This window comes from Rhododendron vialii, chromosome 4a, assembly GCF_030253575.1.
Source record: "Rhododendron vialii isolate Sample 1 chromosome 4a, ASM3025357v1".
NCBI classification, from domain to species: domain Eukaryota; kingdom Viridiplantae; phylum Streptophyta; class Magnoliopsida; order Ericales; family Ericaceae; genus Rhododendron; species Rhododendron vialii.
Window position 1 is genome coordinate 33,777,433 of NC_080560.1, and position 21,292 is coordinate 33,798,724.

General features: G+C 38.8%; 2 protein-coding genes across 2 annotated transcripts; both read left to right on the plus strand.

The window, feature by feature from the left end:
- Nucleotides 1–5,647: 5,647 nt before the first annotated feature.
- LOC131324829 (ATP-dependent Clp protease proteolytic subunit 2, mitochondrial-like) lies at nt 5,648–11,445 on the plus strand. The gene is made up of 3 exons (XM_058356972.1): nt 5,648–6,091; nt 10,209–10,636; nt 11,141–11,445. Exons 1-2 carry the CDS (start codon nt 5,782–5,784, stop codon nt 10,625–10,627), a joined length of 729 nt encoding a protein of 242 aa, XP_058212955.1. The 5' UTR covers nt 5,648–5,781; the 3' UTR covers nt 10,628–10,636; nt 11,141–11,445.
- A 2,711-nt stretch (nt 11,446–14,156) lies between these two features.
- Nucleotides 14,157–19,459, plus strand: LOC131324827 (ATP-dependent Clp protease proteolytic subunit 2, mitochondrial-like). The gene is made up of 2 exons (XM_058356971.1): nt 14,157–14,860; nt 18,911–19,459. The coding sequence occupies exons 1-2, from the start codon at nt 14,464–14,466 to the stop codon at nt 19,342–19,344; spliced, it is 831 nt and encodes a 276-aa protein (XP_058212954.1). The 5' UTR covers nt 14,157–14,463; the 3' UTR covers nt 19,345–19,459.
- The last annotated feature ends 1,833 nt before the right edge of the window (nt 19,460–21,292 follow it).

Consider the following 21,292-nt stretch of genomic DNA (forward strand, 5'->3'; position numbering starts at 1 on the left):
TGGTACCACTCTAAGCTCCAGTAGAAACTTTTTGAGCTATACACCCTCCTTAATTGCTTCAGAAGCGGCAACATATTCAGCTTTAGTGGTGGAGTCCGCAACACATTGTTGTTTAATACTCCTCCAACTTATGGCTCCTCCTCCAAGTGTGAACACATAACCAGAAGTTGATTTGCATGAATCTTTATCTGACATGAAGTCAGAGTCTGTACATCCAATTGGTACCAAATCTTCTCCACCATAGATCAACACATAATCTCGAGTTCTTCTCAAGTACTTGAGAATATGCTTTACGGCTATCCAATGTTCAGGTCCAGGATTTGATTGATATCTGCTGACTAGGCCTACTACATAACAGATGTCTGGTCTAGTACATAACATAACATACATAAGACTACCCACAGCAGAAGCATAAGGTATTGTCTTCATTTTCTCTTTCTCATCCAATGTATTGAGACACTGATCCTTAGAAAGAGTGATTCCATGTCTGAAAGGTAGGAGACCTTTCTTGGAATTATGTATGCTAAACCTTACCAGAATCTTATCTATATATGCAGCTTGAGACAAACCTATCATCCTATGTTTACGATCTCGTAAAAGCTTAATCCCAATGATGTAACTTGCTTCTCCCAAGTCCTTCATATCAAATGTATTTGCCAACCATACTTTGACTGAAGACAATGCTCCTACATCATTCCCAATGAGTAGTATGTCATCCACATATAGTACTAGAAACACTGCTATTCTACCTTCACCCTTTTAATACACACAAGGCTCATCCGGATTTTGATCAAAACCAAGAGATTTAATTGCTTGATCAAATCGGATATTCCAACTCAGGGAAGCTTGCTTAAGTCCATAAATAGACCTATGCAACTTGCAAATCTTTTGCTCTTAACCATTAGCTGCAAAACCGTCTGGCTGGACCATGTAAATGTCCTCTTCAAGATGGCCATTCAAAAATGCCGGCTTGACATCCATCTGCCAAATTTCATAATCATAAAACACAGCAATGGACAAGAGAATTCGAATGGATTTAAGCATAGCAACATGCGAGAAGGTTTCCTCATAATCGATACCCTCTTTTTGAGTAAACCCTTTCGCCACTAACCTTGCTATATAAGTCTCAACTTTTCCATCGGCTCCTCTTTTTCTCTTGTAAATCCACTTGCACCCAATTGGTTTAATATTGGGTGGAGGATCCACTAGCTCCCAGACATGATTGGAGTACATAGACTCCATTTCACTTTTCATAGCTTGTTGCCAAAGTTCCAAATCTATATCACATATAGCTTCATCATAGTTGGAAGGATCAGACTCATGTGGAGAAGGTTCAGAACCTTCTTCAATAAGTAAAAATCTACTAGGCATCCTAGTTATCCTCCCACTACGACGAGGTGGCGATGTGCTATTAGGCAAAGTATCATCAGAAATATTTGGTGATTCTTCTGTAGTGGTAGGAATTTGTTGAGGAACTACAACTTCATTTGTTAGTTCTTGAAAAACAAATTTTTCTTTGGGTTTCCGGTCCATCATGTAATCATCCTCTAGAAAAACTGCATTTGTACTTACAAATACTTTCTGTTTTGTAGGATTATAGAAAAGCCAACCATTAGTCCCTTTAGGATACCCCACAAAGTAATATTTTTCTGATTTAGATTCCAGTTTACTCATCTTTCCTTTTAGCACGTATGCAAGGCACCCCCAAATATGAAAATGTTGGGATTTTGGATTTGAATTTTTAATGATTAGGGTAGGGAGATAGGGGAAATGATTAAGATAATGATTGGAAAGAAATAGAGATAAAAATGAAAATAATGATTGGAAATATGGGTAATGAGTGGATTTTGGAGTAGGGTAATAATTTAGAATCCAAAATCTAAATCCTCAACCAAACAAGGTCGCTATTCAAAGTACTCTCCATCAACAAGTGGCATAACAGAAATTTGGCGATATGCTTGAATATTACGAATGATTGAAATGAACTACTTGTGTGGCGGAATCATAATCAGAAGTTTACGATGATGATTGAAATGAAAATTGGAATGTGGCAATAAGTGAACTTGAGGATAGAATATTTTCTTCAAATTTGGGAAAATGTATAGCCTATATAGCTTTCAAAAACGTCCATGTCTGAATAACTCCCTCACTTACTCTTACTTGAGAGTTGAAACAACTCATAAGCAGTGGCGGATCCATGAATTTTCTTAAGATGGGTCACTCCTTTAGAACCGGCTCTATACATTTAAAAGTTGTAGGCGAACTCACATCAATTTTTATTTTTCAATTTGAAAATGAGTATATAATATATCACATATTTTTTAGTTAGTGTTAATTAATTTTGAGCTAACATAAAAAATAAACAAACTATAAAAATAAGCATTTTTGTTTATTTTTACGTAGAACTTATAGATTTGTGTAGCAAATAACATTAGTTTTAATGGGTTTGTCGTACCAATGCAACATATGTTAGTTTAATTTTGGGTTCAAGTCGCAATAGACTCAAAATTTTGGGGGGAGAAGTGTGTTTTTTTAATTTCTAAAAACACAAAAAACAAAGGGCGCCGCTATTCGCAGCCCTCTATTTTCTCCCATAGCCCGTTAAAAATTTTCAATTATACTCGACAGTTAATTACCGAAATTGAGATATATTTTCAACATCCAATTACCGAAATATAATATTTTTTTCAACAGCTATTTACCGAAAATGTATGTTCGACAGTTGTTTACCGAAGTTGAACATATTTTCGATACGTAGTTACCGAAATATAATCTTGTTTTCAACAGCTATTTACCGAAATGTTATTTATGATTTTCAACAACCATTTACCGAAATGTAATGAGCTATAGGAGAAAATAAAGGGCTGCAAATAGCAGTGCCCAAAACAAAATTGTAAGCTTTGGGTTTCGAAGCTCCACCGTGCATGTGGAGGCGCCATACTTTACCACTGGAACAATATAATTGGCCTGTGTAGTTTTCGAGAGATTAAATATATATTACTTCCTCAAACTTGGGAGCCCTCCTTTGCAGCCCTATTTTCAGTTGGGTAACATGACCCATCTGAGCCTATACTGGATCCGTCCCTGCTCATAAGCCCTAACATACCTGTCATAAATCTAAGACATCTATCTCTCTCTCTTTTGGTAGTAGCCATATTGATCCTGATTGCCAGGAATATGAGCAAGCTGATCGAGGGACAAACGATTGTGCTTACAATCTAATATCAATGGTGATCAAGCACTCATATAGAGGAGAGAGAGAGAGACTATGACATCCTCTCTCACCTCATTAAGGAGCGAATCATTTGCATCAACGCAGGCCGGCCCATAGTCTATTTTAAGAATGATGTCCTAAACGCTTGACAATTTTTACGAAAAAAGAAAACAAACAGTCAGAGAAAGCCAAAACTATAGTATTATATCTCCTTGAATAATACATACATACATACATACATACATATATATATATATATATATATTTCACAATTTGAAATTTCCCTTCAAAACAATTTTAATTTTAATTCTGATACTTGCTGCACACGTATTGCTCTCACATGCAACCACTCTGTGAGCAAGTGGAATAGATGGAATAGAGGGCTTTATAGGTGAACACTTTACCAATTGAGCCTTTGCTGTGTCGATATGGGACAAACAAGTTGCAAAACAAAACTTTCCACCTATAGTCCCACATCGCTAGTTGAATGAAACAATGAAGGCAAAGAATCTTTTATAAGTAGAAAGTCTTATTGCCTAAATACTAATTCTCTAGAGACTAGGCCTTGCTTTTGAAATTTGGACTCGGCATTTTCTAAAGAGAGTCCTACCCAACCCAAATACTAAAAAAAAATTAAAGTGCCCCAAAAGTTAGGCATTTAGGAGATGTCCAAGGCCCAAGCCTTCTGCCTAGGCCAGCTCTGCATCAACGACCCTATTTCTGATGACACCGCCCATGTTGCATATTGTGAGAAAAAATATGAAGAAGAAAGTAAAGTGTAAAGTTATAGTCGTCTGCATTTTTCGTTGTGAAAAAAAAAAATACTGGCTCGATACGACTCTCTTGTGGTATTCAAATGGAAGGCCATAGGACGCGATTGTCTCTCATATGAACTGATCCTTTTCAAAAGTACAAAATATTATGTTGTTTCCATAGCAATAAATAATCATCATCAGGATGCTGCCAAGTACTTTCTGCTAAGTGGGTGCTGAACGGCATTCGCCTGTTTATCTCGATACAGACGGACTCATTCCGCTAAGATTCTTAAGTAGTTTTTAAGTACTTATTTTTTGTTTTACAAGATAAGTCATCTACATAATAAGGGAGAACGATTTTTGGATCATATTTCTTTATAAATCATAACCATTGATTTGCTCAATAAATTCTACGGCTCTCTCCCTCTCTCTCAAACAATAGTAATTGCACAATTGTTACTAATTAGATCTCATATCAAAATTCATATCTCACTCTCTCCTTGTCCTTCTCCTCCTCCTCCTCCTCCTCCTCCTCCTCCTCCTCTCTCTCTCTCTCTCTCTCTCTCTCTCTCTCTCTCTCTCTCACACACACACACACACACACACACCATCTTCTAGCTCTCCGCTCCCAAAGTTGACGTCCCCCTTGTGATTTTTTTTGAGACCAAACACCCTTTGAGAACGAACACCCCTTAGATTAGTTTTGGTCATGATTCCAATCAATAACTCCTCCTCCTCCTCCTCTCTCTCTATCATTTCAATCACGAAGCAAGTCTATTTCAGGCGCGCTCTCTCTCTCTCTCTCTCTCTCTCTCTCTCTCTCATACACACACTCCCAATGGTAGCCGATTCGAAACAAGATTGACTCTATTTTTTTTTCTCAATTTAAATGGCTATTTCGATTGGAAAGCTCCCACCATTGTCCAATCTGTAAACAGGATTGTCTATCTTTGGGTCAATGTTTGATTTTGCAATGATTCTCATCCCCCCACCAAAAAAAAATAAAAAAATAACAATAATAACCAAACGTTCCATATTCTCTCCGTGTGTGTGCTATTTTGAAATTTTGAACAACTCCTCGGTGTTACATGAACATGTTGATACTTTATTCACGGTTACAGTGTTGATTTGCATGTGTGCTGATTGTTCGATTCGTGTCTTCGGGCACGAGCATATACTAAAAGAACTCTATCTGAACTTAATTTTAAAAATAATATTTCTGTATAAATCAGTTTCGTTGGCGGGGGTGGTCAATAGTTTCGTAATTCATTTTAGTTGTGTTTAACATACGTTGCGTCATGCCTTCAGGTATGGGCAAACCCTAGTTCTCTTATAATACATAACATTAATTTAAAAAACAAGTATTCAGGCCCCGTTTCAATTTCCAAAATAAGTATCTATTTTCAAGCTTAAAAAAATGAGCTTATCGAAATAAATCTCAATAAGATCTTTTGATGGATCTCAATAAAGTCTTTTGAACAATATAAAAAAACCTTAAAAAATTATTTTCGTAAATATATTATTTTTTTAAAAAAATTATCCACATATTATTTTTAAAAAACAAAAAATAAAAACTTATTTTTTAATACAATAAAAATAAAATTAATTTTTTAATTTTTTTAACCGTTTAAAAGATTTCAAATGCATAATTTTTTAGCTTAAAATTATTTTATTTTTTAAAACTTTCTTTTCGGAGAAACTGGAACGACCTCTCACTCGTCACTCTTCTCTCACATTCGAGACAACTCATAAACCCTAATATACCTCATCTCTCTCTCTCTCTCTCTCACGGGGTAGCTTGCTGCAGCAGCCATGCGGAGCCTGATTACCAGCGGTATGAGCAAGCTGCTGCGGGTCGGAAGAATCTCGAACAATCACACTCGCGAAGGAGCAAGGAGGGCGTACAGCCTGATACCGATGGTGATCGAGCACTCCTCCCGAGGAGAGAGAGCCTACGACATCTTCTCCCGGCTCCTCAAGGAGCGAATCATCTGCATCAACGGCCCCATCTCCGACGACACCGCCCACGTCGTCGTCGCCCAGCTCCTCTTCCTCGAGTCCGAGAACCCCTCCAAGCCCATCAACATGTACCTCAACTCCCCCGGCGGTGCCGTCACGGCAGGTCTCTCTCTCTCTCTCTCTCTCTCTCTCTCTCTCTCTCTCTCTGCCTTTTGATTGATTTTGGTCGTCTCGTTTCAATTCGTAAGGATTTTACGTACTTCCTCAGAGCTTCAGTTTTTTTGGATATGATTTGCATTTCGTTGGTAGAAATGATATTTCCTGGTATGCTTCTTGATCCAAATGCTTGTCCAAACTGGGCATTTTTGTGACCTAAGGGGTTGGTTTGATGGTCAAGGTTTGCTCCCTCCTAAGATCTCGAGTTCGAAACCTAACTCCTTTTGGGCCAGTTCACATGGGGCATTTTCTCTGGCTTTAATTGGGCCCCGCTAGTGGGTAGTGGTATTGATCCCAGGATTAGTCAAGGTAGTGATATTGATCCCAGGATTAGTTGAGATGCGTGAAAGAGACACCTGAGATATAAAAAAACGGAAACTGGGCATTTTTGCTCATGATGCCAAATTCATGCTCCATTTGACACGATGTTATCTTGCTGATGGAAATAGTCATTTTCCCTGTTGCTTAAATAAATCAAAAAGTCAATTTTTGGTCTCATTTCAATTCATTAAGTAGGGTTACGTAGCCTAGAGCTTAAGTATTGGATTTAATTTGCATTTCCACCATCGAATTGATATGTGGTATGTTTCTTGATTCAAATGCTTGTGGAAATTGGGCATTTTTTTTGCTCATGATGCCAAATTCATGCTCCATTTGACTCGATCATAAATCCTTACTCTACAAAAAAGTTATTTTTATTTATCTTGCTGGTGGAATAGTTATTTTTCCCTATTGCTTAAATAAGCCAAACAGTTGGTGGGGATTGATTATGAGACAAAAAGAAAAAGAAGAAGGTACAAATTGACATTATCATCAGAACGATTCTTTTGTTGGTGTCTAAGGCTCGAATACTAAAACCCTAGAACAACTGATCCTTATGACGCGATGTTTCAGTAGAGGTTAAGATGAGTGATGATATGACTTTTAAATGATTCAATCACATGAGGCATGAAAAGTAAACTTACAGTTGTGACTGGTTCATCATTTTTTGTACAATACATGTTTCTGTCCTTTTTGTTCATGGTTGCAATCATAGGAATTAAGCAAAGCTACTTCCAGATAATGTTGCACACTTTCTCAACTGATGGTAGGGTCTAGAGCAGAGATGCAGCCATGTTTTAATAAGCAATACGGTCAAAGTTGAAAAACTGGAATTGTTTGATTTAACTAGTATTTCTAGGACGTAGGTTTCATGTAGTTTATGATTTTTAGTAATTTAGGTATATTTTTGTTTGCTTTTTCAGTTAAGTAATCTTGTTAGAAAGAAGGTGCTTATAAGCTACTTGTAAGTAGCTTGTTGACAAATTGGTAGCATGTTTTCCACTCTTCCTATCCTTGTTGTTTAGTAGTTATTTTTTTCAATTCATTGTTTCTTAACCAATAACTAACTTATGAGATATAATACATAGGGCTGTCATACTTGTTTAAGGGGAGTGGGTGATGCCTTTTAGGGCTCGATTTTGAGCCCCATAGCTTGTGGAATCAAGCCTTTGCTTGCTGGATTTTGCAAAATCAACCTTAAAAATGCTATTTTTGTATATTCTCAGCAATGGTCTGTGCTATTCGGGTCCATCTACAATGGTACTTGTTCAAACATCCTACTAATTTATGTCAGTTTTAGTATTAGAGCAAGTTAAATTCCTTAGTTTACTTTCTTTCACAAGTCTTCTCAACATGGTAACAAACACGGAATGTGATGAGAGGTCCCTTCATGATAGGATCTGTGGTATCGAACAAGTTATTGATGGTGTAAAGACTACCCTTGAAGATAGAAGGAAGGAAAACAATGGACGTTTTCAACATTTGGAAGATATGGTTGGCGATATCCTAAAGGAAATTTCTCATGGGAATCGTGGCAAAGGTATTGTTGATCCACCAACTTCTTCATATGCAGCTGATGAACATACATTTAAGATCCATTTGAAAAACTACAATCTCAGCTGACATTTCATAACTACACTCAAGGCACAACATATGCGAGCGGATGGACAAGAAGGCCATCGTAACATGTGTTTTGGAGGCCAAGGACTAGGGCAAGATGATTTTCAGCCAATGGGACATCAATTGTCTAGATCTAATGGCTATGGACTATGGACAGCAGGCGCTAAACATGGCTTCTAATAGCAAGTAGACTTTCCTGAAAATGGAAATTGACCTCGTATGGCTCATCCTCAAGATTTAAGAGACCAACTTATGTGTCACACAAATGTCAGAAATGTGAATGATAATTTTGGATGGGAGATAAAGGGGTTAAATATGAAGTGTCTAACTTTAACGGGAAGATGAATCCAGGAACTTTCCTTGATAGGACGATTAGCGCTGATCATTTCTTTGCTTGGTATCAACTAACTGCAGGAAGGAAGGTACATTTCGCTAGTGCAAAATTAAAAGGTGCATCACTAATGTGGTGGGCAAGAACTCGAGAATCCAATACAAGAAGCGGGAAGGGTGAAGTAGTTACATGGGATGAAATGAAGACTCTTTTAAAACTTCTGAAATTTCATCACCGTTGCCAAAGGAGATTATAGTGTTGATGAATACACTGAGAAAATTTTATAAGTTGTTCATGAGAGCAGGGGTGTATGAAGCTGAAGTACTTGCTGCAAAAATACAAAGCTGGGCTGTGACCTCCAATCCAAGATTACATAGCTGGCTTCATGCTATGGTTTGTGGAGGAGACATATCAGGTCCCTTTACAGACTGAAGAGGAAATGAAGCTGCTACTATGTGCAAACTCGCATTTAGTCCTTCAGTTCCTGCACCAAAATCAGCACCTCAACAGCTTAAAACCTTAGACAAGAAGTCAAAACCAACTTGTTTCAAGTGTGGTGATAAAGTCCACATTGCTAGCACATGACCTAATTGTAGACTCTAGCTTTAGCAATGCAAGAGAATGAAGGCGAGGAAAGTGCCAATGAAGAAAACAAAGACGGTTAGGCTATGATGAGGTTTATGCTGATACAACCGGGAAGTTACTCCTTTGTCAATCTCAAAAGCATTTCCTGAACACAACTCATGATTGGAAGCGTGATACTATGTTTCGCTCTAGAGCAGTCTGTTATGGGCTGCATTACACATTGATTCTTGGTAATGGCTACTTTTGTTTCCCAAGATTTTGTTCAAAGGCTGGGACTTAAAGAATTTCCAATTGCTAAACCACAATCTATGTCAAGTCTACATCAAGGTAATAAACTAGAAGTTAGCACAAGATGTCAAATTAGTTGGAAGTTTTTCAACAGGGGATTTATTGGGCAAGGAAGTCTTGTGTGAGGTTTTTCCTATGTCAACATCTCAAATTTTATTGGGGTGACTATGGATAATGGGTGTATGATAAAGCCGGCATGTATGACATGAGAGCAAACACATATACACAGCCTGTTTGATCACTCTTCGATCTCGATGTGAGAAAGCTCATCCACACCGTTCACATGGAGATACAGTGATGAAGATACTCACTGTAATTCGTCAAGGCCTTATTTCATGCAGCCATGGGGGAATTAAACTAATTAATGCAGTAAAGTTTTAAGAACAAACTTCAGAAAGTAGAATTGTTTGATTGACTAGTACTCTTTTGAATGTACCTTTCATGTAGTTTATGAATTAGAGATAAATGCTTGTTGTTTGATTGACTAGTATGTTTTTGGTATCCTTTTAATTTCAATGTGATAAATCTTTTCTCCAATCAGAAAAAGTTCTCTGTATTTACAATTGCTTGTTGCATGCTAGTGGGCCTGTGGCTTTACTAAAGGTCACTTTGATGATACATTGATACATGCTGATTAGTATTTGGCCTTAGTGAGGCAGGCTTTTCCATATGTGGATAATTTGCTTGGATTGATAAGCAAAGTTATGAGATGTCGTGGCAGTATTTTTTTTGAACGGCAAAAAATAAAAAAATCTAACCTTCTTAAGATATGGGATGGAAAATCCACTATCCTGAATCCCCTGATTAAAGTCAATGTAGAATTCTACTCTCTTTTTTTCGTGAGATATGGATTCCGATGCTTTGTCTATTTGCTGAGATTGTTGATTTAGTAAATCTGATTTTGTACCTTTTGGTGTAGGTCTTGCAATTTATGATACAATGCAGTACATACGGTCTCCTATAAATACCATATGTTTGGGTCAAGCTGCATCAATGGGTTCTCTCCTCTTGGCTGCTGGTGCAAAGGGTGAGAGGCGGGCCCTCCCAAATGCAACGATCATGATTCATCAGCCTTCAGGCGGGTATAGTGGGCAGGCTAAAGATATTTCCATTCACACAAAGCAAATAATTAGGGTTTGGGACTCACTGAATGAATTGTATGCAAAGCATACAGGACAGACCATTGAGGTAATTCAGAAGAATATGGATCGGGATTATTTTATGACACCGGAAGAGGCGAAGGAATTTGGTATTATTGACGAGGTTATTGATCAGAGACCAATGGCTCTAGTCGCGGATGCTGTTGGTGATGAAGGCAAAGATAAAGGTTCAAAGTAGTCTTCAAGGGTAAGACTTCATATCTGGGGCTCTATCTCCTTTTTGCATTCAGTTGAAAAAAATTTGCAGATGTCGATGCCTAACGAAGCCTAGTTTATTTTGTTATGTCTATTGTTAATTTGTTACCACCTTTCTAGTTGCTTTTATTTCATGTTTTTTCTGTTATTATCTTTGCCTTTTATTCTTTTCTATGGGTTAAGGTTGGTTCAATTGTAATTTAGCTGTTTGTTTGGCTGTCTGTTCCAACTGCTGCATTATTTTGATTTCTCACATGTTTATATTGAGGCCTATTGACATTGTTGTCTGTCTCTATGAATGCCTTATCACCGTTTCACTCATTTGCTAGTAGACCAATTCTGGTATTAGCTATATGGATTCTGCCCGCTATGATCCTTAGTTTATTGTTTTGTCAAATGTCATATAAACTGGATTTCTGTTGAACCTGTCGGGATATATTCGCTTGTTTCCATCGATAATATGACTAGGCAATATAATTGAAATTTTGGTTTGCAGGTTGTGGGTTCAAGATTGAACAGAGACTTTAGAAATGGATGTTTTGAAGTGCTGGTTAAGGGCCCATCCAAGAAAGGAAGCTGAGTCACTTTTTTTTTTTGGAGTTCTAATTTTATTAGAACAATGATCTTTCGATGAGTCTTCAGAATTCTTCTTTATGTTGTTTGCGCATTACGTTAATTGTATGCTTTCTTCTTTCACTTCATTCAGGTTATGTTACCCGCTTTTCTTTTTCATGGGTATTGATACTTATCTACTTCGAATGCCGATTAATGGCTTTTTTCTACGAAAGTAGCGGTTCAAAATAATTGCAAAGGAGTAACATGAAAGAAGAGCTTTATATGGCCTGTGCTTTTAGGAAAGTGTCTGAAGGTGCCCTCGGTTCTCAGATATGGTGCGCACCACTAGAATGGAATGAGAGAAGAATTTCTGGAGATCTCTCCTGTTCTCCACTTACTCGTAACAGGACTTGCCCCTTGTTGAAGCAGAAAGTCTACTCACACAGATTTTTTGAGGGTCTCACACAAATGATCCGAGCCGTTCATTAAATTTAAAATATTTTTTCAAGGGCTTCCGTGAGAAATCGACTCAATCCGATATCTATAGGTGCTCGATTCATACATCTAAACTTTCATTCAGATTTTCGGCTTAAAATCTGTGCTGACTAACAAATCTTAAATTAAGATGAAATTTTTTAAAAGTTATAACAAAAAATAAATAATTCTGAAAAGTAGAAGAGCAATAATTTTGGAATAACGGCCTTAAAGCTCTTGGTGATCAAAGAAAAACTAGTTTGAGGGTACCAACAAAAGCATGCACCAATGGTGCATGTATCGGTCTTTGCATAAATAATTTGGACTGTTCATTAATTTTAAAATATTTTTTGAGTGCCTTAACAAATTGGTGCACGGAGTCAACTTTTGAGTCCTCCATAAATAATCCAAACTTTTCATTAATTTTAAAATATTTTTTAAGTGTCTTATGAAAAATCAGCTTAATCTGATAAATGCAAGTGTTTGATGCAGATCCAATAAATCAATGTTCCCTTCAAAATATAGGATCCTTAACTTTGAATGAAAAATTGGTGCATTGAAGCAAGGACTTGCAGTGAAGAATTGCAAAGGAAAAGTGGAGAAATAAAGGGTGTGTCAATCTACCTTCTATTTTCCTTTTTCACCAAGAAGCAAAACGCAAAAAGTTGAAACGTTTAACGAGTGCGACTCCGGATCACCAGAAATTAGCCTCTCTCTCTCACTAAAAATCCCTCTCTAAAAGCTAAAAAACTCATCATCGCCGCCGCGGGGAGGAGGCCTCCACCTCCCTCTCCCCCCTCCCCCCTCCCCCTTTTTTTTGTTGTTCCCTCTCCCCTCCTCGCCTCGCTCTCACCCGACGTTTGACATCCCGTCCTTTTAGTCTGGGCGTCCGTTGTCGTTGGTCCGGCGTGGCCCCCTTGCGACGGTCTGGCGTGGCCCCCTTGCGACGGTTCCGTCCGGCGATCGGTAGTGTCCCACAGTCCGTCGGCCCGCACGGTAATTCCAGATCTATGGTGCTCGAGGCCGACGTCGTGGAATAAGGTGTGCGGTTGTTTTGGGTGAGGGTTTCCTTTCTTTTTCTTTTTTCCGACAGTTTGGCTCGGGCTCTACCAGCTGGTCTCCCCAGTCCGGTCCGTACCGGTTTAGTGCTCTAGATCCGGTGGGTGTTGGGTGGTGGGTGAATAATTTTAGTTAGGGTTTCGGTGGTCTGGTCGGAGTAGAGGGTTTTGGTGGTTCGGCGGCTGTCGTGGGAGAGTTCTGGGGTATCCCGGCAGCAGTGGTTGGTGGTGGCTGTGTTGGGGTTTTCCGAGATCTGTTCCGGTTCTGTTGTCGGCTGCTCCTCTTTGTTTTGGTTGGTGGTCAACATCAGATCCAGCGGGAGGAAATGTTTGTTCTTCGGCTGCCGTGGGCTCGTTGGGCCTGCCGGAGTTCGTTCTCGGCGTTGTCTCGGCCCGCGCGCCCGGAGCCTCTCGTGGCAGCGGAGGTTTGCCTCGGAGCCCCCTGGAGGACTCCACAGCTCTGGATTGGGTTTCCCGGTCCAGTTCCGACCGGCGGCCCTTGAGGCATGTCCTTGGGAGCAGATATTTGTTTTCGCTTTGTATTTTGCTGTTGTGTGATTACATCCGTGCTTAGTGTTTAATGGTTTGTGCTGGGATTTCGTTTGGTATCTCTCTGCCTTGCCCCGGACGGGATTCTTATGTCGACACTTGTATCGGCTGCTTTTGCAGGGCGTCCTTGAGTCTGTAGCCTGTGTGCTTTATGCAGTAACTTGTGTCCCGGGTATAGGTAGTTTGATGCATTCCTGTATATTGTGATGTAATCTTTGCCTTCGGGCATTGTTAAATGAATTGACTGTTTTCAAAAAAAACGAGTGCAACTCCGGGGTGCAATAGCGGGTTCGGGTCAGGCCCCTGCACAATTCCGTATAATTCCATTAATTTTTCGTTTTGTTTGTAAAAATTATGAAAAATGGCTCCTATATTATAAGTCCAAGGCAAATTTTTTTTAGTGTTTTGCTTTTGAGAAAACGTGCACTGCTCATTTCCTCTTCCAAAATTTAAACTAGTGTTCATTGAATGAGGGTGAACATTATCCTCACTCTAATTGGTAAAAAAAGTGTGGTTCTCCCCACAAACTAAATTCATTATTACCAAAAAGTGTTTTGATACCGTAGACTCCACATTTTTTCCATCAATTAGAGCGAGGGTAATGTTGAACCTTATTTAGTAACGATGAATAAATTCGTAATTTCACCATAGATATATTTAGAAAATCTTGGAGTTAACTACTATTTCATAGAACAATGATACAGACTAAATGATTGAGTTACATTAACCTCAATTAGTTGTCAAAATTAATTCAAGAAAAGAAATTTGTTTTATAAAAAGTAGAACTAAATCAAACAACATAATCGAACCATGGAAGTGACGAAATTCTAAGAGAGAAAAGCTTACCTAAAAGGAAAGGAAAATGAAGAGAAAAGAAAATTAAAAAAAAAATTCCCAACTTCAAAGTTTTGAGAGCAGTAAATTTTTTCATTTTTCTCCAATTTTCTTTCTCTCTCTCTCTTTTTTTTTTTTCCACCCATTTTCCCTAACTTCCAAACACAACGTTAGGGTTTCGAATCTACCACCACCGCAGAAACAAGTTACGTACGTGTAAACTGATTCACTACCCAAGTCAGTTCCTACTATCATTATCGCTTCTAGCTCCCGCGAAGCCTTTCAGAAAATCGGATTCCGAAGAGAGAGAGAGAGAGAGAGAGAGAGAGAGAGAGAGCAAGTATTAACAATGGCGACTCTACAGTTTCTCACGACTGCTTGCTCCATCCCAGGAGGAATTAGACCGACGAGACTGTCAACAGCATCGCGCGGTGGTATGAGGAGCAGCAAGCAGCTGGTGTGGGGTGGAGGAATCCGGAACAGTCTTCACAGTGGTGAAAGAGGAGGAGGAGAAGGATTAAGGTCGTACATGCAGGTACCGATGGTGATCGAGCAGTCGGAACGAGGAGAGAGGGCCTACGACATCTTCTCCCGCCTCCTCAAGGACCGAATCGTCTGCATCAACGGCCCCATCTACGACGACACCGCCCACGTCGTCGTCGCCCAGCTCCTCTTCCTCGAGTCCGACAACCCCTCTGAGCCCATCTACATGTACCTCAACTCCCCCGGCGGCTCCGTCACAGCAGGTCTCTCTCTCTCTCTCTCTCTCTCTCTCTCTCTCTCTCTCTCTCCCTTTGATTGATTTTGGTCGTCTCATATCTATTCATTAGGTTTTTAGGTATTTCGAAGCTGCTTCAGTTGTTGATAATTTATTAATTGTAATTATAATTAATATAGATTTTTATTTTTCCCTTCATCGTACTGATGCCCTGTATGGTTCTTGATCCAAATGCTTTCGAAAGTAGAGTCATTTTTGCGATCCCGAGGGGTTGGTTTGGGATTTTGGGTTTGCTCCCTCTTTTTAAGGTTTTGAGGTTCGAAACATCCCTATCAGCTCCTTTGGGGTGGGCCAAGTCTATGCGGGCCAAGTTCAAAACATCACAGGTGCTATCGAATCTTTTGGGGCCGGTTCATGCGGGGCATTTGCTCCGGCTTTAATTGGCCGCCCGCTAGTCTGCAGGTAGGCTTGGTTTCGCAGGTGCTATTAACTTGTTTGAAGCCGGTCCATATTGGGCATTTGCTTGGGCTTTAATTGGACCACGCTGGTGGGCAATGTGATTGGTCTCAGGTTTAGTTGACATGCCAGTAAGCTAACCAGACACCTGAGATATCTTAAAAGGAAAGTGGGCATGTTTTTGCACATGAATGCAAAATTCATGCTCCATCTGGCACGACCTTAAGTCTTTACTCTGCAAAAAAGTTAGTTACTTGCTGGTGGAATGGTTATTTTCCCTTGTTGCTTGAATAGATCAAACAGTTGACTGGGCTTGATTACGAGATCCAAAAAAAAACAGGGAGAAATTGTTATTATCGGCAGAAAGATTCTTAATTTGGTGTCTGAGGCTCGAATATGGAAACCCTAGAACAACTGATCCTTTTGACGCGACGTTTCAGCCGTGGTTAAGATGTTTGATGATATGATTTTACTGATTTAATCACCCGAGGCATGTAGTGTAAAGAGTTATGACTGGTTGATCATTTTTTGTACAGTACATGTTTCCCTTCTTTTTATTCATGGTTGCGATCATAGCAATTAAGAAAAGCTACTTCCTGATAATGTTCCACACTTTCTCAACTGATCATATGTCTAGAGCGGAGATGCAGCCAAGGTTTAAGAAGCAATGAGAACAAACTTAAGAAACTGGATTTGTTTGATTAACTAGTATTTTTTGGACGTTAGTTTCATGGAGCTTATGATTTTGGGTTATTTCATTATACTTTTGTTTGCTTTTTTTAGTTGTTAAGTAATCTCCTTCGAAGGAAGATGCTTATAAGCTACTTGTAAGCAGTTGACGAATTAGCTTGTTGACAAATTGGTTGCTTGTTTTCCACTTGTCCTGTCCTTGTTGAGCCAATAAGTAAGATATCATACATAGGGCTGTAATACTTGTTCAAGGGACAGTGGGTGATGATTGAAAATTTTAGATTTTAGTGCTCTTTTGTAGCCTTGTGTGCTGCCTTTTAGGGCTCGGTTTTGAGCCTCTTAGCTTGTGGAATTGAGCCTATGGTTGCTGGATTTTGCAAAATCACCCGTAAAAATCATATTTCTGCATATTCTCGGCGTTGGTCCTTGTTTATATCAGTTTTAGTATTAGACCAAGTTAAAATCCTCAGTTTGCTTTCTTCCACAAGTCTTCTCAACATGGCAACACCATGGAACATGATGAGAGGCCGCTTGATGATAGGATTGGTAGTATTGAACAACCTATTGATGGTGGAAAGACTACCCTTGAAGATTGAAGAAAGAAAACAATGGACGTTTTCAACCTTTGGAAGATATGGTAGGTGATACTTTAAAGAAAATTTCCCATGGGAATCGTGGCGAAGGTATTGTGGATCCACCAACTTCTTCATATGCAGCTGGTGAACATACATTTAAGATCCATTGGAAAAACTACAATCTCAGCCGAGGCACAACATATGCCAGCGGATGGACAAGAAGGCCATCGTAACGTGTGTTTTGGAGGCCAAGGACCAGGGCAAGATAATTTTCAGCCAAGGGACATCAGTTCTCTAGATATAATTTCTATGGAGTATGGACGGCAGGCCCTAATCATGGCTTTTAAGAGCAAGTAGACTTTTCGGAAAGATTATAATCCACCTCGTATGGGTTGTCCTCGAGATTCAAGAGACCAACTTGTGTGTTGCACAAATGTTAGGAATGTGAATGATAATTTTTGGGTGGGAGATAAAAGGTTTAAATACGAAGTGTCTAACTTCAACAGGAAGATGAATCCAGAAACTTTCCTTGATAGGTTTATACATTAGCGTTGATCATTTCTTTGCATGGCATCAACTAACCGCAGGAAGGAAGGTACATTTCGCTAGTGCGAAATTAAAAGGTGCAACACTAATGTGGTGGGCAAGAACTCTTGAATCAAATACAAGAAGTGGGAAGGGTGAAGTAGCTATGTGGGATGAAATGAAGAGACTCTTTTAGAGGGATGGTTTCTTTCCATGTACTATCCACAAAAGTTTATTTCTAAAAGTTCATCGCACTCACCAAGGAGATGAAAGTTTTAAGAAATACACACGCTGAAAAGGTTTATAAGTTGTTCATGAGAGCAGGGTTGTATCAAGCTGAACTGCTGAAGTAATTGCTGCAAAATACAAAGGTGGGCTGTGAACTCCAATCCAAGATGAATTGGCTGGCTTTAGGCTATGGTCTGTGGAGGAGACATATATACCAAGTCTCTTTACGGACTAAAGAGGAAATGAAGTGACTATATACGATGAGCAAACCTGCATTAAGTCCTTCATTTCCTGCACCAAAATCAGCACCTCAACAGCTTAAAACCATTGACGAGAAGTCAAAACCCACTTGTTTCAAGTGGGGTGATAAAGGCCATATTGCTAGCACATGGCCTGATTGTAGATTTACTTTAGCAGTGCACGAGAATGAAGACGAGGAAAGTGCCAATGAAGAAAACAAAGACGAGGTTCATGCTGGTACAACAGGGGAGTTGATCCTTTGTCAATCTCAAAAGCATTTCCCGAACACAACTCATGATTGGAAGCGTGAATCTACATTTCCCTCTAGAGCTGTCTGTTATGGGCTGCATTACACATTGATTCTTGATATGGTGGCTCCAAAAAAAAAAAATCGTAAGGTTGGGACTTAAAGAATTGCCAATTGCTCAACCACAATCTATCTCATGGCTGGCTACATCAAGGTAATGAACTAATAGTTAGCACAAGATGTCAAAATTTTCAACAGGAGATTTATCGGGCTAGGAAGTCTTGTGTGAGGTTGCTCCTATGTCAACATCTGAAATTTCGTTGGGGTGACGTCGGAGCGAGACTTCTTTGGGAAAAAGAACTTGAGGTGGAATGGAGAATGGAAAGGCACAAGGGTGGTCTTGCTTGGAGCAAAGGCTGCTGGTTCGGGGTATGATAAAGCCGGCATGCATGACATGAGGGCCAATACATATACAAAGCCGGTTTGATCACTCTCCGACCTCAACGTAAGAAAGCTCATCCACTCCATTCACATGATACTCACTGCCATTCGTCGGAGCCTTATTTCATTCAGCCGGGGGGATTAATGCAGCCAAGTTTTAAGAACAAACTTCATAAAGTAGAATTGTTTGGTTGACTGATTTATTTTTGAATGTAGGTTTCGTGTAGTTTATGAATTAGGCCTTGTTGCATAAATGTTTGTTGTTTGACTGACTAGTATTTATTTTTTGGTATCCTTTTAATTTCATTGTGATAGATCTTTTTTTTCCCCATCAGAAAACGTTCTGTGTTTAAATGCTTGTTACATGCTAGTGGGCCTTTGGTTTACTAAAGGTCGCTTTAATGACACATGCTGATTAGAATATGGCTGTAGTTAGGTAGGCTTTTCCCTATGTGAATAATTGATTGGATTGATAAACAAACTTTTAAGACATCGTGGCAGTTAGGGGTTGGAAAATCTACTATCCTGAATCCCTGATTAAAGTCAATTTTGCATTCTAATATCTTTTTTCCTTTATTGAAATAAAATTCTTTAAGATAAGACATCAATTTTGATGCTTTGTGTATTTCTTGAGACTGTTGATTTAGTAAATCTAATTTTGGACCTTTTGGTGCAGGTCTTGCAATTTATGATACAATGCAGTACATTCGGTCTCCTGTGAATACCATATGTATGGGTCAAGCTGCATCAATGGGTTCTCTCCTCCTGGCTGCTGGTGCAAAGGGTGAGAGGCGGTCCCTCCCAAATGCAACGATAATGATTCATCAGCCTTCAGGCGGGTATAGTGGGCAGGCTAAAGATATGACCATTCACACAAAGCAGATAATTAAGGTTTGGGACGCTCTGAATGAATTGTATGTCAAGCATACAGGGCAGCCCATAGACATAATTCAGAAGAATATGGATCGGGATTATTTTATGACACCGGAAGAGGCGAAGGAATTTGGTATTATTGACGAGGTTATTAATCAGAGACCAATGGCTCTAGTTGCGGATGCTGTTGGTGGTGAAGGCAAAGATAGAGGTCCAGAGGTTCAAAGTAGTCTTTAAGAGTAAGATTTCATATCTGGGCCTCTATATCCATTTTGCATTCGGTTGAAATAATTTGCGGATGTTTATGTAATGAAGCTGAGATTATTTTATGATGTGTGTTGTTAATTTGTTACCACCTTTCTAATGGTTTCTATTTCTTTTTTTGTTTTATGTTATCTTTGTGTTTTACCCTTTTCTATGGGTTTAGGTTTGTTCAATTGTAATTTAGCTGTTAGTTTAGCTGTCTGTCCCAACTGCTGTATTATTTTGCTTTCTCACTTGTTTATATTTAGGCCAATCGACCGTTGTTGTCTGTCCTTACCTATGGCTTATCACCATTTGCTAATAGTCCGACCAATCCTGGTATGGCTATACGATTCTGCCTGGTGTGATCCTTAAGTTGTTGTCTACTTGAACGTCTTATAAGTTGGATTTCTGTTGAAGACGTTGGGATATATTTGCTTGTTTACATAGATGATATGACTCGGCAGTGTGATTGAAATTTTGGTTTGCAGGTTGTGGGTTCAAGATTGAACAAAGACTTTAGAAATGGATGTTTTGAAGTGCTGGTTAAGGGCCCATGCAAGAAAGGAAGCTGAGTTTTTTTTTTTTTTTTTTGGGAGTTTTAATTTTATTAGAAGAATGATCTTCGATGAGTCTTGAGAATTCATAGAACAGTAATTTAAACCGAGTATCGTTCTTCAGTGGCTGAAATTGAGTTACGTTAAACTCAATTAAGTGCTAAATTGATTCAAGAAAAGATATTTGTATTTGTAAGAACTAGAACTAGATTAAACAATATACGCTAATAGAAGTGATGAAATTCTAAAAACGAAAAGCTGCTGGTTTGTTTGGAATATATGGAAAAGAAGGAAAATTAAAAATATTTCCTCCCCTTGTTTGGTTAAGAAAGAAAGAAAGTGGGACGAAAATAAAAAAAACCTAATTCTTTGTTTGGAACATGTGGAAAGAAAAGGAAAATAAGAGAAAATTTAAAAATTTACCCTTCCTTTTTTGGTTTGAGAGGGAAGAGCAGAGGCAACGGCAAAATTTTGTTCTAAAAGTGGGAGGAAATGTTTTCTCCTAATTATTTTTTCTTCTATTCTCACTTTTCTTACGCAAAGATGCTACATGCACAACGGTTGTGCAAAATATCAAACACAACCAATCTCTATCCGTCCATTGTTATAATAAATGGTCAAGATTCGTTCAAACTTTTCCTTGGAAGAGTTCAACTTTTCATTGGAAGAGTTTTTGTAAAATCTAGAACGTTCAAACACATCTGAACGGTTAGAATTTGTTACACAACATACACAACAGTTGTGTGAGTATCATTTCCGTTTCTTACGTTCCACTTAAGTTTCTTTATTTAGTTTGGGTTTTACGGGGAGGGGGAGGTTTATAGGATAATGAGTAAAGATTCTGAAAAAAGATAGATAAAGGAATATGAGTAATAATTAAAAGAAAATCTATTGGGAACCGTGTGTAAAGTAGGTTAGTTTCAGGACCTACTTAGGGGTTTCACATAAATGATTTGATTTGCTCAATTTTTTAAAATATTCTTTTAAGCATTTTTGTAAAAAATCAGCTCCGTCGTATCGGTAAGGACTTGATCGATTCTGCGTCCAATTTACTGGCAAATCGGGCGTAGAATTCATTAAGCATTTATCGATATTTGTCGAAGCTGAAGTAAGGATGCTTAAAAAAATGTTTTGAAAAAGTTGAACAACTTCGACCATTCGTGTGGGATACCTAAGTGGATCCCATAGAAGACAGTATACATTTGGTGTACACAAAATAATGTGCCCATAGTTAGAGACCCCAAATCAAACACACTTAGAGCATCACTGGCCCTTACCCATTTCTTCACCAAAATTTGGGTAAAATTTTTTTATTTGGGTAAGATATCTCCGCTAAGCTCTTATTTTTACCCAAATCTCTTGGTGAATAACACACTTGTAATAAA

Coding starts and splice junctions, on each gene's coding strand:
- LOC131324827 (XM_058356971.1), top strand. CDS start 14,464: ATGGCGACTCTACAGTTTCTCACGACTGCTTGCTCCATCCCAGGAGGA. Junction 14,861..18,910: donor CGGCGGCTCCGTCACAGCAG/GTCTCTCTCTCT, acceptor CTTTTGGTGCAG/GTCTTGCAATTTATGATACA.
- LOC131324829 (XM_058356972.1), top strand. CDS start 5,782: ATGCGGAGCCTGATTACCAGCGGTATGAGCAAGCTGCTGCGGGTCGGA. Junction 6,092..10,208: donor CGGCGGTGCCGTCACGGCAG/GTCTCTCTCTCT, acceptor CTTTTGGTGTAG/GTCTTGCAATTTATGATACA.